This window comes from Schistocerca piceifrons, chromosome 2, assembly GCF_021461385.2.
Source record: "Schistocerca piceifrons isolate TAMUIC-IGC-003096 chromosome 2, iqSchPice1.1, whole genome shotgun sequence".
NCBI classification, from domain to species: Eukaryota; Metazoa; Arthropoda; class Insecta; order Orthoptera; family Acrididae; genus Schistocerca; species Schistocerca piceifrons.
Window position 1 is genome coordinate 441,471,212 of NC_060139.1, and position 16,434 is coordinate 441,487,645.

General features: G+C 40.3%; 1 protein-coding gene across 1 annotated transcript; it reads right to left on the reverse strand.

The window, feature by feature from the left end:
* Positions 1-416: 416 nt before the first annotated feature.
* Positions 417-7,509, reverse strand: LOC124775456 (uncharacterized abhydrolase domain-containing protein DDB_G0269086-like). The gene is made up of 2 exons (XM_047250289.1): positions 6,399-7,509; positions 417-421 (listed from the first exon to the last, which is right to left on the reverse strand). Exons 1-2 carry the CDS (start codon positions 7,507-7,509, stop codon positions 417-419), a joined length of 1,116 nt encoding a protein of 371 aa, XP_047106245.1.
* Between the last annotated feature and the right edge of the window lie 8,925 nt (positions 7,510-16,434).

Sequence of the window (16,434 nt, forward strand, 5' to 3'; positions counted from 1 at the left end):
ACATGAAAAAGGTCATTTTGAAATCAACATGAAAAAACAAAATTCCAAAAGTATAAAACAAGAAATGCTTACCAAAGAAAGAAAATGTATCGTACTGCGGACCCTCCTCCCGTCCTGTGGTGCAACAGATGTCCCTTTCTCCAAAAATGTACTCAATGGAAGCGTAATGTTGCAACCACACACAAGTTGACCTGCTGTGAGGAAAAAACGAGTTAGTACATTTCAAACATGAAAAAGGTCGTTTTAAAATCAAGATGAAAAACCAATATTCCGAAAGTATCAAACACAAAAAATGCTTACCGAAGAAAGATAATGTATCATGCTCGGCACCCTCCCCCCGCCCTGTGGTGCAACAATGTCCCTTTCTCCAAAAATGTACTCAATGGGAGCGAATTGTTGCAACCACACACAAGTTGTCATGCTGTGAGGAAAAAACGAGTTAGTACATTTCAAACATGAAAAAGGTGATTTTAAAATCAAGATGAAAAACCAATATTCCGAAAGGTCAAACACAAAAAATGCTTACCGAAGAAAGATAACGTATCGTGCTTGGCACCCTCCTCCCGGTACTCTTTTCTATTTATTTTGGTTTTGTTTTTATTATTGCTCGCGTAATAACGCATATACGAAAAGAGCCGCGAAATACCTTTTAGTAATGCTGTGCCCAGAATTTCTTTATAATCATTAATTTTCAACAAAACAGAATATATTGGGTTCTTATTGTTCTGTATCTGGCTTTCTATTAAAGGAACATTTTTGGTTACTGTAACTCACTATAAAAAATCAACATATCTTCCCTACTTTATAGTTATTGAAAATGAAAATTACTTTGTTATGAAATACTGATGTTACAGTTCGCAAAGATTGTTCAACATTTTGCAGTGGATTTTTGTTAAGCGTAAAACACCAATAATTACCACGACTAGCACAAGAACATGAGACTATTGTCGGAGAAAAATACGTTTTCACTATTAGGTTTGCTAGACCAGAACTAAGCACAACAAAATTCCTATTATGTTAAGAAGGTAAATTATCTCTTTTGTACTGTTAGCAATATATTATGAGCAGCCCGCGTCAACCTGCAAAACACATCATAAAATCTGCTGCTCTGCTCTGCAAATCCGGAAGCTGAAAGAGATGATTTTATTTCACTATTACCTTCCCGCTTCTTTGCGGTATGATCGATTTCTTTTAATGCAGTTTGAATGCGCCGCGGCAGCGGCTTGTTCGTTCGTAGCGCAGCTCTGCACCATGGATAATATTTAAATAACTGAAAATGACTTAAAAGGATGGGATAATAATTTAAGCAAGCTACTACAAATAATAATGCAAGGTTTCATTAAATAACTCTATTCAAAATATTCAAATATGTTAACTTATCTACAATACACACCTTTTTAAAAAATGAATACGTAATGGCGTACATCGATCAACCATGACAAAAGAAGACTACGTTAGCATGTACAACTGCGACACAGGCTATCTTACTCCCGTAACTCCAAGAGGAAGACAAAGAAATTAACGTTCATGCTGTATTATTTATACTAGTGATGTTTTTCATCTGTGTATGATATTTATCGTCTGTGCGGTTTCAGTACTCGCCGACACAGATATTATCTAAAATAAATAATTAAAAAAATACATAATTCCATACAATAACAGATTACGATGCACAATATTTTCTCTTTGCTACAAAATGTCTTTTACTAAGGGACGTTACAATGCCCCCTGGCAGCAATTGACTAACGTTAAGAATGTTCGGCAATATGCTGCCACTAACGTCCGTTTTGTCATTGTCTATCACCTTGTTTGGAATATTCACTGTTCACTTCTTTCTTCTTTTACATTATAGTTTTAATTACATTTTTTATAGTTTTTCACACTTTGGGAGGTGACTGTAAACCTAGTCCCAGGGTCATTACAGTTTTCTGGCTCCCCGACTTGGGCTACGTGCGATCAGAAAACCTGGGAAAACTGCGCCGGAGCCATGGTCATCTCACCTGGTTTGTCTTCACACGGTTTTGTTCATCAAACAAAAGTGGACTTTATCCAATGTTCACAGCTAACAATGATTATTTATGTCAAAATGTTAAACCCTTTAGTCTCTCTATTAAAAATGTACCTTCTACACTTTTTCACATTTGTGTTCTGTCACAATTAAGGTCAATCATTAAACAGTTCGATAGCAATGTAATGGATTGTCTCTACACTTACTCACGACAAATGTTCTACCATTGTATGGCGTTCGTGTTAGTTTGTGTCACTAATATGACGAAAACATATGACATATATCATCGAACAAGTGAATGTTTTGAGTTATACTCAGCAAAAAAAAATGTTTGTCACGTAATTTCGTGTTCAATAAATCATTTTCATATTAGTACATTAACAACGTAGTTGGTAATGTTCGGTTGAACGTCAACAATGTCGTACGGAGCGGGCGGCGCGAAGCAATTGTTGCGTAGCGTCGTCTGGAGCATGGCGTGCCAACGACCGCTGAGGTCTACGACCTGCTAGCAGCAACATCGACGGCGTGCTGCGGTGGCGCCCGAGCAGTCGCGAACCGCGCCGTACCATTCACCAATGTCGGCGGGTTGTAGTTGTTTCCTGCGACCGGCTGGCTGGCGGCACGGCACACGTCTCTGCTTCTCCGCATGGCTCCCCGTCGTAACGCATGAAACAAATATTCCACAACGGTGTACTGTCTTTAAGGATACAACTTATTAGCTGTGGAAGAAAATGCAATTTGGTTAAAAGCGTTTATTGTTCATTACGCCGTCGCTTCGCTGGTATACACAGGATGTTTTGGCGTGATAACAGGTTTCTTGTGGCGTTGTGATACTGGTATTCAGGGTTCGTCACACGCACATTGTACTACACACTTTCACTTGTTCTCACGGTTGATACACTGCCAGAGCGTCTTTCAACACGCGAAAATATTTCGGTACACACATACTAAATGTCTCCGTCGAGCGATGTTTGTTTGAATCGACTCCGAACGGATCACTAACTACCGTTTTTACTCACAGTGTACTGTTCGTTGAGCACTGCGCTATGACAGTCACTCAACACTTAACTTATACCGACGTATATATTGGTGCAGATACAACAGTCATTTTCTGTCCCTACTACACACAATATTCCGTCCTTTCCTAGATTGTTTGTGCACACAGTTTATTTTTAATGCATAACTGTTCTTAGCATAATCACTCTCATCTACATTGAGTCCATTGTGTTACCTTCTCATTACATATTTTTAATACTATTACTAGGCATATATTGCTTTTTTGTAATTATTTAAAGGTGTGTGATTTTTTTGTACATAGCTTTCTTTTCCTCTTTTAGTGTAGCTTGCCAGGTTATCACCCATCTAGCAAACAGATTTTACCATGTGCATGACAGCTTGACTTGGGCATATTGTTCAATAAATACTTCATTTAGTACTAGTATTATTTTTAACGGTCCGTCCTACAGGACTACAGTGTAGTTTCCGCATAACTTGATTCGCGTACCGCGTAATTAATATTCGAGAACGTGTACCAAGTACACAGGCTTCAATTGAAGCATTAATACATACAAAGCATAGGTTACAGGGAACGGTTTTGTTTTTTCTTGGATTCTGCTCCAGTGTCGTTCTCAGGTCACTATTGGCAGTAAACATTACATCACATGATTATTTCGTACTACAAAGTCAATTTTTGGCTAGTATAGACTCTCTCTCAGGGTTCATTAATTCTAACACAATTACATCTGCTACATATTTATGAGATTTCATCATTAATTGTACTTACTTACTACAAAATGATTCAAGAAATTAATCATTATTTTATCAACAAAAGATTATTCATTGCTTGAAGAGCATGTAGTATTTTAATGACACTTTCTGTAAAGTCTTCCATTTGCATATTATTGCTCAGTTTACTGATTCTACTTCCTCAAAATTGTAACTATACATAAATTTTCTTAAAACTAACATACTTATACTCTAAAACACAATTGAAATCTTCTTACCACTACTATTTACATCAGACATGTCACTGAATAAATAACTTTACATCTTTACGTGGATACAGTCCTTTTATTTTCCCCGTCTGGGGATGTGCTAACAAATAGCTACATTCGTGTGGCACCATCTTCCGAATCTCTTTAGCCACTACTTCCCTCCTCGACCAAGGGATGGAGTAAGATGCGCGACAGTATGTTTTGTGAGGCATCACCTCTATGTGATAGTGGTACCCTTTGACTATTCCTGGTCGGTCGGTAAATACCATGGTATATTCCGATAACAGCTGCGTCAACTGTTGCTTTTGTATGTTGCTTAAACTTTCAGATTCCTGTACTTTGGTTCGAAATTCATCAACATTTGGTTCAAAATTTCTATCTCCTATATTCGGATAATAGAGATCCGTCACAGGTGAATAATCATTAAAGTGTAGTACCCAGGGGTTCCTACCTTTGATATTAATTCGATTGCAGCATGGCACAAGTACCTCCTTCGATTTCATCATAGACAACTCAATCCTCCTACCTTTATTAACTATACTTAGTTTTCCCGAGGAGAGGTCGATCACTGCGTCCCTCTCACGGAGAAAATCTACTCCCAGAATGCAGGCCACCTTTAACCCTTTAACAATGAGGAACGAGCTCACTATGGCTTCGTCCTCCTTACAAATCTCCACCGGCACCTGGTACTTAACTGGCTCTGTGCACTTATCGCTCAAGACACCTTGCAATTATTAACCGGGAAAGTCGGTATACTACGTCCCTTCCCTAGTGCTTTAAACAACTCTGTACTCATTACACTCACTGAGGCACCTGTGCCAATGATTATATTCACTGCAACATCATTGATTTTCGCTTCTATTATGGCTTGCACATTTTCGTTGCTATCTTTCTTACATTCATGCGGTTCGGTCAGTAGATCTTTATCCATACTGATACCGTCGTTGTATCGCAGCATATGTATTCCAGGGATACTATGGTTATTCGTGTTGCTCTCGCTCCACCCCTCGGCCAGCGATGGAGAGCATATCGAGGCCGATTCTAGTTTGTCGGATGGCTTGCTTGCGAGGTACTTGGACGGCTAATATCCGCGACCTCTACTATGTTTACGCTTTGGTTTGTGGGCCGCCACGACTGCGCAATAGGCGCGTTCTGCAGTGGTGGTCTGTTGTTATCGTACCGGTCATTATCCTGCCGCTCTGGGCTTGGTCGCTGATTCTGATTCCAATTACGATTACCGTCATTGTAATTGCTATGCCACTGACCTCACGCATTTTTCCAGCGGTTGGTCCCTGGCAATCCGGAATCGTACCGGTCGTCAAATCGACGCTTTTTGTTATGGGACGGCTGCCCATACCCGTTCTGACTTCTACCATTATTACAATTTTGCGAATGCTCTTGCCGCTTGTTACCACCCCCACCATTTCCATGGTTGTGGTTTTGTGCACTATTATTTCTGTCATGTTTACATCCTGATCCATTATTCCGCGAGTGATCACGCGCTGCTTTTGCGTCTTCCTGGATTAAGTCTATTGAATCTAGAACAGACAGGAAATGTTCCATGTCGCTTTCTGGTACGTGTATTAATTTCTCTTTGATATGAAGGGGTAAATGTGATTTTAGGAGTCTTATTATGTCTCTTGGTGAGATAGGCTCGTCCCAGTACCGCGTTTTGTTTATGTACTTCTCGAAATACCGTCTCAGATTCCCAAGACGGGGTGAGTACGGTTCGGGATTGTATACTTCTTTTCTTAGCCGCTCTTGTATACAAGGCGACCAGTATTTCGACAAAAACGCCCTTTCGAACTGTTCATATGTCATGCAGCTGTCTGCTACTTCCGTAGCCCAAAATGCTGCATCACCCTGAATGTATGACATTACATATTGAATTTTCTGTGCTTCGTTCCACACACTAGGCAAGATATTTTTAAAGCTTTTTATGAATACTACTGGGTGTACTGACTTCCGTTCAGTAGTAAACGTTTGAAACTGCCTATTTTTTATCAAACTTTCTTCAACTAATATTTTTGGGCTATACTGGTTTGCTCCTGGGACATAGGCTGTGTGCTCCGAACCGAAGCTACAGCTCTTCGCATTATCGCCTAAAGATTCACCATTGTTGCGTCGCATATAAGTTTGTGCGTTGCCAAAAACATTGGCTGTTGGCGACATAGTTTCATGTTCAAGATGTTTGCTACTTTGTGTTAAACCCTTTTCTAAGTCGGATATCCGTTTGTTAATATTAACTTGCCACTGCGGAATATCCTCACTGAGTATTTGTTTGATGGTTTGGACGTCGTTCTGTACCTGACTATTTACTGCGGTACTGAACGATTCGGAATCTCTATCCGCTATGGCTGCTTGTACCTTAGAATTAATATTTTTGTCAATCTCACTCTCCTTAGCTTCTAGCCACGAGTTGAATTCGGTTTCAATTTTAGTCGCTTGTTCGTTCCACTTCTGCTCTACAAGCTGTGTGGAATCTATTTCTAGCTTTTCTACTCGGTTGGCTAAGACACCTATTTCGTCTACCCTGTTAGTGTTTGCTACTTGCAGGTTGTTGACCTGTACAGTCAACTCCTGCACGGCCTTAGGTATCGACTCATAGTTCTGTTTCATACAGGCACTCTCTTTTTTCATATTTTCTAACGATTGCACAAGTTGCTGGTCCCGCTCAGCCTGCTGGCGATCTCTCTCAGCCTGCTGGCGATCTCTCTCAGCCTGCTGGCGATCTCTCTCAGCCTGCTGGCGATCTCTCTCAGCCTGCTGGCGATCTCTCTCAGCCTGCTGGCGATCTCTCTCAGCCTGCTGGCGATCTCTCTCAGCCTGCTGGCGATCTCTCTCAGCCTGCTGGCGATCTCTCTCAGCCTGCTGGCGATCTCTCTCAGCCTGCTGGCGATCTCTCTCAGCCTGCTGGCGATCTCTCTCAGCCTGCTGGCGATCTCTCTCAGCCTGCTGGCGATCTCTCTCAGCCTGCTGGCGATCTCTCTCAGCCTGCTGGCGATCTCTCTCAGCCTGCTGGCGATCTCTCTCAGCCTGCTGGCGATCTCTCTCAGCCTGCTGGCGATCTCTCTCAGCCTGCTGGCGATCTCTCTCAGCCTGCTGGCGATCTCTCTCAGCCTGCTGGCGATCTCTCTCAGCCTGCTGGCGATCTCTCTCAGCCTGCTGGCGATCTCTCTCAGCCTGCTGGCGATCTCTCTCAGCCTGCTGGCGATCTCTCTCAGCCTGCTGTTGCGCAAATTTTGCCTGGTAATCCAGCACGCGCTCTAATATCGCCTGAAGTGAATTCCCACCAGGCAGATTACCACACTCTGGTTCCTGCTTTTCTGGAGGTGGTGTAATTTCTTTATATACCTCTCCTTGAGCACTGGTGGGCGGTGGCACCACTTCCTGTGCCCCTGCCCCCACATTTTCGCATGGTATATCCTCAAAGAGAGTACTTGTACTGCTTAATGCACCCGCTGCTACATTTCCTGCACTAACTAATGGCTGTTCCTCAGTATCCATATTGCTCGGACGTTGACTACGCAATTTAACCATATTCATAAATTACCTACTCGAACACAAGACCTGACAGTTTTTTCACTTGCACACAAAATATGTTAGTTTATCTACAATACACTGCACACTAAAAATTGCTATCTACAATCAACTTTGTCCTGTCATAAACACTAACATCAAACTACACACCACTAGCGATATGAGATCACTTCACTGGAGTTAAGCTTCTACAAACAGGACAACTACACTGTAGTCTTACCTTTTATTTATCTGATCTCGGGGTTCGGCTGCCCCCGGATTATGTAGTCGTCACAGGTTCTCAGTACTATCAGGATCGTTTCCTCTAACTTGCTTGCAGTAGTGCGGTTTTTCATGAAAAATTTTTGTACATTCATTAATACATAGCATTAATCATGATACATACATACATTTATCACTAAATACATACATATATAAACACTGAAAGAAAGTACATAAAATATTTTCATTTTCGTGGCCACTCCAAATTGGGGCCCTACGTTTTAGGGCGACAATTTCGCGTTTTTGTCGTATATATATATATATATATATTCTTTTCTATTTATTTTGGTTTTGTTTTTGTTATTGCTCGCGTAATAACGCATATACGAAAAGAGCCGCGAAATACCTTTTAGTAATGCTGTGCCCAGAATTTCTTTATAATCATTAATTTTCAACAAAACAGAATATATTGGGTTCTTATTGTTCTGTATCTGGCTTTCTATTAAAGGAACATTTTTGGTTACTGTAACTCACTATAAAAAATCAACATATCTTCCCTACTTTATAGTTATTGAAAATGAAAATTACTTTGTTATGAAATACTGATGTTACAGTTCGCAAAGATTGTTCAACATTTTGCAGTGGATTTTTGTTAAGCGTAAAACACCAATAATTACCACGACTAGCACAAGAACATGAGACTATTGTCGCAGAAAAATACGTTTTCACTATAAGGTTTGCCAGACCAGAACTAAGCACAACAAAATTCCTATTACGTTACGAAGGTAAATTATCTCTTTTGTACTGTTAACAATATATTACGAGCAGCCCGCGTCAACCTGCAAAACACATCATAAAATCTGCTGCTCTGCTCTGCAAGTCCGGAAGCTGAAAGAGATAATTTTATTTCACTATTACCTTCCCGCTTCTTTTCGGTATGATCGATTCCTTTTAATGCACTTTGAATGAGCCGCGGCAGCGGCTTGTTCGTTCGTAGCGCAGCTCTGCACCACGGATAATATTTAAATAACTGAAAATGACTTAAAAGGATGGGATAATAATTTAAGCAAGCTACTACAAATAATAATGCAAGGTTTCATTAAATAACTCTATTCAAAATATTCAAATATGTTAACTTATCTACAATACACACATTTTTAAAAAATGAATACGTAATGGCGTACATCGATCAACCATGACAAAAGAAGACTACGTTAGCATGTACAACTGCGACACAGGCTATCTTACTCCTGTAACTCCAAGAGGAAGACAAAGAAATTAACGTTCATGCTGTATTATTTATACTAGTGATGTTTTTCATCTGTGTATGATATTTATCGTCTGTGCGGTTTCAGTACTCGCCGACACAGATATTATCTAAAATAAATAATAATAATAAAAAATACATATTTCCATACAATAACAGATTACGATGCACAATATTTTCTCTTTACTACAAAATGTCTTTTGCTAAGGGACGTTACAGTATCAAACACAAAAAATGCTTACCGAAGAAAATGTATCATGCTCGGCAACCTCCTCCCGACCTGTGGTGCAACAGATGTCCCTTTCCCCAAAAATGTACTCAATGGGAAGGCAATGTTGCAACCACACACAAGTAGACATGCTGTGAGGAAAAAACGAGTTAGTAGATTTCAAACATGAAAAAGGTCATTTTAAAATCAAGATGAAAAACCAATATTCCGAAAGAATCAAACACAAAAATGCTTACCGAAGAAAGATAATGTATCATGCTCGGCACCCTCCTCCCACCCTGTGGTGCAACACATGATCCATTCTCCAAAAATGTACTCAATGTGAGCGTAATGTTGCAACCACACACAAGTTGAAATGTAGTGAGGAAAAAACGACTTAGTACATTTCAAACATGAAAAAGGTCATTTTAAAATCAAGATGAAAAACCAATATGCCGAAAGTATCAAACACAAAAAATGCTTACCGAAGAAAGATAATGTATCGTGCTCGGCACCCTCCTCCCGCCCTGTGGTGCAACAGATGTCCCTTTCTCCAAAAATGTACTCAATGGGATCGTAATGTTGCAACCACACACAAGTTGACCTGCTGTGTGGAAAAAACGAGTTAGTACATTTCAAACATGAAAAAGGTCATTTTAAAATCAAGATGAAAAACCAATATTCCGAAAGTATCAAACACAAAAAATGCTTACCGAAGAAAGATAATGTATCGTGCTCGGCACCCTCCTCCCGCCCTGTGGTGCAACAGATGTCCCTTTCTCCAAAAATGTACTCAATGGGAGCGTAATGTTGCAACCACACACAAGTTGACCTGCTGTGTGGAAAAAACGAGTTAGTACATTTCAAACATGAAAAAGGTCATTTTAAAATCAAGATGAAAAACCAATATTCCGAAAGTATCAAACACAATAACTGCTTACCGAAGAAAGATAATGTATCGTGCTCGGCACCCTCCTCCCGCCCTGTGGTGCAACAGATGTCCCTTTCTCCAAAAATGTACTCAATGGGATCGTAATGTTGCAACCACACACAAGTTGACCTGCTGTGTGGAAAAAACGAGTTAGTACATTTCAAACATGATAAAGGTCATTTTAAAATAAAGATGAAAAACCAATATTCCGAAGGTATCAAACACAAAAAATGCTTACCGAAGAAAGATAATGTATCGTGCTCGGCACCCTCCTCCCGCCCTGTGGTGCAACAGATGTCCCTTTCTCCAAAAATGTACTCAATGGGAGCGTAATGTTGCAACCACACACAAGTTGACCTGCTGTGTGGAAAAAACGAGTTAGTACATTTCAAACATGAAAAAGGTCATTTTAAAATCAAGATGAAAAACCAATATTCCGAAAGTATCAAACACAAAAAATGCTTACCGAAGAAAGATAATGTATCGTGCTCGGCACCCTCCTCCCGCCCTGTGGTGCAACAGATGTCCCTTTCTCCAAAAATTTACTCAATGGGATCGTAATGTTGCAACCACACACAAGTTGACCTGCTGTGTGGAAAAAACGAGTTAGTACATTTCAAACATGAAAAAGGTCTTTTTAAAATCAAGATGAAAAACCAATATTCCGAAAGTATGAAACACAAAAAATGCTTACCGAAGAAAGATAATGTATCGTGCTCGGCACCCTCCTCCCGCCCTGTGGTGCAACAGATGTCCCTTTCTCCAAAAATGTACTCAATGGGATCGTAATGTTGCAACCACACACAAGTTGACCTGCTGTGTGGAAAAAACGAGTTAGTACATTTCAAACATGAAAAAGGTCATTTTAAAATCAAGATGAACCAATATTCCGAAAGTATCAAACACAAAAAATGCTTACCGAAGAAAGATAATGTATCGTGCTCGGCACCCTCCTCCCGCCCTGTGGTGCAACAGATGTCCCTTTCTCCAAAAATGTACTCAATGGGAGCGTAATGTTGCAACCACACACAAGTTGACCTGCTGTGTGGAAAAAACGAGTTAGTACATTTCAAACATGAAAAAGGTCATTTTAAAATCAAGATGAAAAACCAATATTCCGAAAGTATCAAACACAAAAAATGCTTACCGAAGAAAGATAATGTATCGTGCTCGGCACCCTCCTCCCGCCCTGTGGTGCAACAGATGTCCCTTTCTCCAAAAATGTACTCAATGGGAGTGTAATGTTGCAACCACACACAAGTTGACCTGCTGTGTGGAAAAAACGAGTTAGTACATTTCAAACATGAAAAAGGTCATTTTAAAATCAAGATGAAAAACCAATATTCCGAAAGTATCAAACACAAAAAATGCTTACCGAAGAAAGATAATGTATCGTGCTCGGCACCCTCCTCCCGCCCTGTGGTGCAACAGATGTCCCTTTCTCCAAAAATGTACTCAATGGGATCGTGATGTTGCAACCACACACAAGTTGACCTGCTGTGTGGAAAAAACGAGTTAGTACATTTCAAACATGAAAAAGGTCATTTTAAAATCAAGATGAAAAACCAATATTCCGAAAGTATCAAACACAAAAAATGCTTACCGAAGAAAGATAATGTATCGTGCTCGGCACCCTCCTCCCGCCCTGTGGTGCAACAGATGTCCCTTTCTCCAAAAATGTACTCAATGGGATCGTAATGTTGCAACCACACACAAGTTGACCTGCTGTGTGGAAAAAACGAGTTAGTACATTTCAAACATGAAAAAGGTCATTTTAAAATCAAGATGAAAAACCAATATTCCGAAAGTATCAAACACAAAAAATGCTTACCGAAGAAAGATAATGTATCGTGCTCGGCACCCTCCTCCCGCCCTGTGGTGCAACAGATGTCCCTTTCTCCAAAAATGTACTCAATGGGAGCGTAATGTTGCAACCACACACAAGTTGACCTGCTGTGTGGAAAAAACGAGTTAGTACATTTCAAACATGAAAAAGGTCATTTTAAAATCAAGATGAAAAACCAATATTCCGAAAGTATCAAACACAAAAAATGCTTACCGAAGAAAGATAATGTATCGTGCGCGGCACCCTCCTCCCGCCCTGTGGTGCAACAGATGTCCCTTTCTCCAAAAATGTACTCAATGGGATCGTAATGTTGCAACCACACACAAGTTGACCTGCTGTGTGGAAAAAACGAGTTAGTACATTTCAAACATGAAAAAGGTCATTTTAAAATCAAGATGAAAAACCAATATTCCGAAAGTATCAAACACAAAAAATGCTTACCGAAGAAAGATAATGTATCGTGCTCGGCACCCTCCTCCCGCCCTGTGGTGCAACAGATGTCCCTTTCTCCAAAAATGTACTCAATGGGATCGTAATGTTGCAACCACACACAAGTTGACCTGCTGTGTGGAAAAAACGAGTTAGTACATTTCAAACATGAAAAAGGTCATTTTAAAATCAAGATGAAAAACCAATATTCCGAAGGTATCAAACACAAAAAATGCTTACCGAAGAAAGATAATGTATCGTGCTCGGCGCCGTCCTCCCGCCCTATGGTGCAACAGATGTCCCTTTCTCCAAAAATGTACTCAATGGGATCGTACTGTTGCAACCACACAAAAGTTGACCTGCTGTGTGGAAAAAACGAGTTAGTACATTTCAAACATGAAAAAGGTCATTTTAAAATCAAGATGAAAAACCAATATTCCGAAAGTATCAAACACAAAAAATGCTTACCGAAGAAAGATAATGTATCGTGCTCGGCACCCTCCTCCCGCCCTGTGGTGCAACAGATGTCCCTTTCTCCAAAAATGTACTCAATGGGAGCGTAATGTTGCAACCACACACAAGTTGACCTGCTGTGTGGAAAAACGAGTTAGTACATTTCAAACATGAGAAAGGTCATTTTAAAATCAAGATGAAAAACCAATATTCCGAAAGTATCAAACACAAAAAATGCTTACCGAAGAAAGATAATGTATCGTGCTCGGCACCCTCCTCCCGCCCTGTGGTGCAACAGATGTCCCTTTCTCCAAAAATGTACTCAATGGGATCGTAATGTTGCAACCACACACAAGTTGACCTGCTGTGTGGAAAAAACGAGTTAGTACATTTCAAACATGAAAAAGGTCATTTTAAAATCAAGATGAAAAACCAATATTCCGAAAGTATCAAACACAAAAAATGCTTACCGAAGAAAGATAATGTATCGTGCTCGGCACCCTCCTCCCGCCCTGTGGTGCAACAGATGTCCCTTTCTCCAAAAATGTACTCAATGGGAGCGTAATGTTGCAACCACACACAAGTTGACCTGCTGTGTGGAAAAAACGAGTTAGTACATTTCAAACATGAAAAAGGTCATTTTAAAATCAAGATGAAAAACCAACATTCCGAAAGTATCAAACACAAAAAATGCTTACCGAAGAAAGATAATGTATCGTGCTCGGCACCCTCCTCCCGCCCTGTGGTGCAACAGATGTCCCTTTCTCCAAAAATGTACTCAATGGGATCGTAATGTTGCAACCACACACAAGTTGACCTGCTGTGTGGAAAAAACGAGTTAGTACATTTCAAACATGAAAAAGGTCATTTTAAAATCAAGATGAAAAACCAATATTCCGAAAGTATCAAACACAAAAAATGCTTACCGAAGAAAGATAATGTATCGTGGTCGGCACCCTCCTCCCGCCCTGTGGTGCAACAGATGTCCCTTTCTCCAAAAATGTACTCAATGGGATCGTAATGTTGCAACCACACACAAGTTGACCTGCTGTGTGGAAAAAACGAGTTAGTACATTTCAAACATGAAAAAGGTCATTTTAAAATCAAGATGAAAAACCAATATTCCGAAAGTATCAAACACAAAAAATGCTTACCGAAGAAAGATAATGTATCGTGCTCGGTACCCTTCTCCCGCCCTGTGGTGCAACAGATGTCCCTTTCTCCAAAAATGTACTCCATGGGAGCGTTACGTTGCAACCACACACAAGTTGACCTGCTGTGTGGAAAAAACGAGTTAGTACATTTCAAACATGAAAAAGGTCATTTTAAAATCAAGATGAAAAACCAATATTCCGAAAGTATCAAACACAAAAAATGCTTACCGAAGAAAGATAATGTATCGTGCTCGGCACCCTCCTCCCGCCCTGTGGTGCAACAGATGTCCCTTTCTCCAAAAATGTACTCAATGGGATCGTAATGTTGCAACCACACACAAGTTGACCTGCTGTGTGGAAAAAACGAGTTAGTACATTTCAAACATGAAAAAGGTCATTTTAAAATCAAGATGAAAAACCAATATTCCGAAGGTATCAAACACAAAAAATGCTTACCGAAGAAAGATAATGTATCGTGCTCGGCACCCTCCTCCCGCCCTGTGGTGCAACAGATGTCCCTTTCTCCAAAAATGTACTCAATGGGAGCGTAATGTTGCAACCACACACAAGTTGACCTGCTGCGTGGAAAAACGAGTTAGTACATTTCAAACATGAGAAAGGTCATTTTAAAATCAAGATGAAAAACCAATATTCCGAAAGTATCAAACACAAAAAATGCTTACCGAAGAAAGATAATGTATCGTGCTCGGCACCCTCCTCCCGCCCTGTGGTGCAACAGATGTCCCTTTCTCCAAAAATGTACTCAATGGGAGCGTAATGTTGCAACCACACACAAGTTGACCTGCTGTGTGGGAAAAACGAGTTAGTACATTTCAAACATGAGAAAGGTCATTTTAAAATCAAGATGAAAAACCAATATTCCGAAAGTATCAAACACAAAAAATGCTTACCGAAGAAAGATAATGTATCGTGCTCGGCACCCTCCTCCCGCCCTGTGGTGCAACAGATGTCCCTTTCTCCAAAAATGTACTCAATGGGAGCGTAATGTTGCAACCACACACAAGTTGACCTGCTGTGTGGAAAAAACGAGTTAGTACATTTCAAACATGAAAAAGGTCATTTTAAAATCAAGATGAAAAACCAATATTCCGAAAGTATCAAACACAAAAAATGCTTACCGAAGAAAGATAATGTATCGTGCTCGGCACCCTCCTCCCGCCCTGTGGTGCAACAGATGTCCCTTTCTCCAAAAATGTACTCAATGGGATCGTAATGTTGCAACCACACACAAGTTGACCTGCTGTGTGGAAAAAACGAGTTAGTACATTTCAAACATGAAAAAGGTCATTTTAAAATCAAGATGAAAAACCAATATTCCGAAAGTATCAAACACAAAAAATGCTTACCGAAGAAAGATAATGTGTCGTGCTCGGCACCCTCCTCCCGCCCTGTGGTGCAACAGATGTCCCTTTCTCCAAAAATGTACTCAATGGGATCGTAATGTTGCAACCACACACAAGTTGACCCGCTGTGTGGAAAAAACGAGTTAGTACATTTCAAACATGAAAAAGGTCATTTTAAAATCAAGATGAAAAACCAATATTCCGAAGGTATCAAACACAAAAAATGCTTACCGAAGAAAGATAATGTATCGTGCTCGGCGCCGTCCTCCCGCCCTATGGTGCAACAGATGTCCCTTTCTCCAAAAATGTACTCGATGGGATCGTAATGTTGCAACCACACACAAGTTGACCTGCTGTGTGGAAAAAACGAGTTAGTACATTTCAAACATGAAAAAGGTCATTTTAAAATCAAGATGAAAAACCAATATTCCGAAAGTATCAAACACAAAAAATGCTTACCGAAGAAAGATAATGTATCGTGCTCGGCACCCTCCTCCCGCCCTGTGGTGCAACAGATGTCCCTTTCTCCAAAAATGTACTCAATGGGATCGTAATGTTGCAACCACACACAAGTTGACCTGCTGTGTGGAAAAAACGAGTTAGTACATTTCAAACATGAAAAAGGTCATTTTAAAATCAAGATGAAAAACCAATATTCCGAAAGTATCAAACACAAAAAATGCTTACCGAAGAAAGATAATGTATCGTGGTCGGCACCCTCCTCCCGCCCTGTGGTGCAACAGATGTCCCTTTCTCCAAAATTGTACTCAATGGGATCGTAATGTTGCAACCACACACAAGTTGACCTGCTGTGTGGAAAAAACGAGTTAGTACATTTCAAACATGAAAAAGGTCATTTTAAAATCAAGATGAAAAACCAATATTCCGAAGGTATCAAACACAAAAAATGCTTACCGAAGAAAGATAATGTATCGTGCTCGGCGCCGTCCTCCCGCCCTATGGTGCAACAGATGTCCCTTTCTCCAAAAATGTACTCGATGGGATCGTAATGTTGCAACCACACACAAGTTGACCTGCT

Excerpts from the sequence above, each read along its gene's own strand:
- LOC124775456 (XM_047250289.1), bottom strand. The coding sequence starts at position 7,509 with ATGGATACTGAGGAACAGCCATTAGTTAGTGCAGGAAATGTAGCAGCG.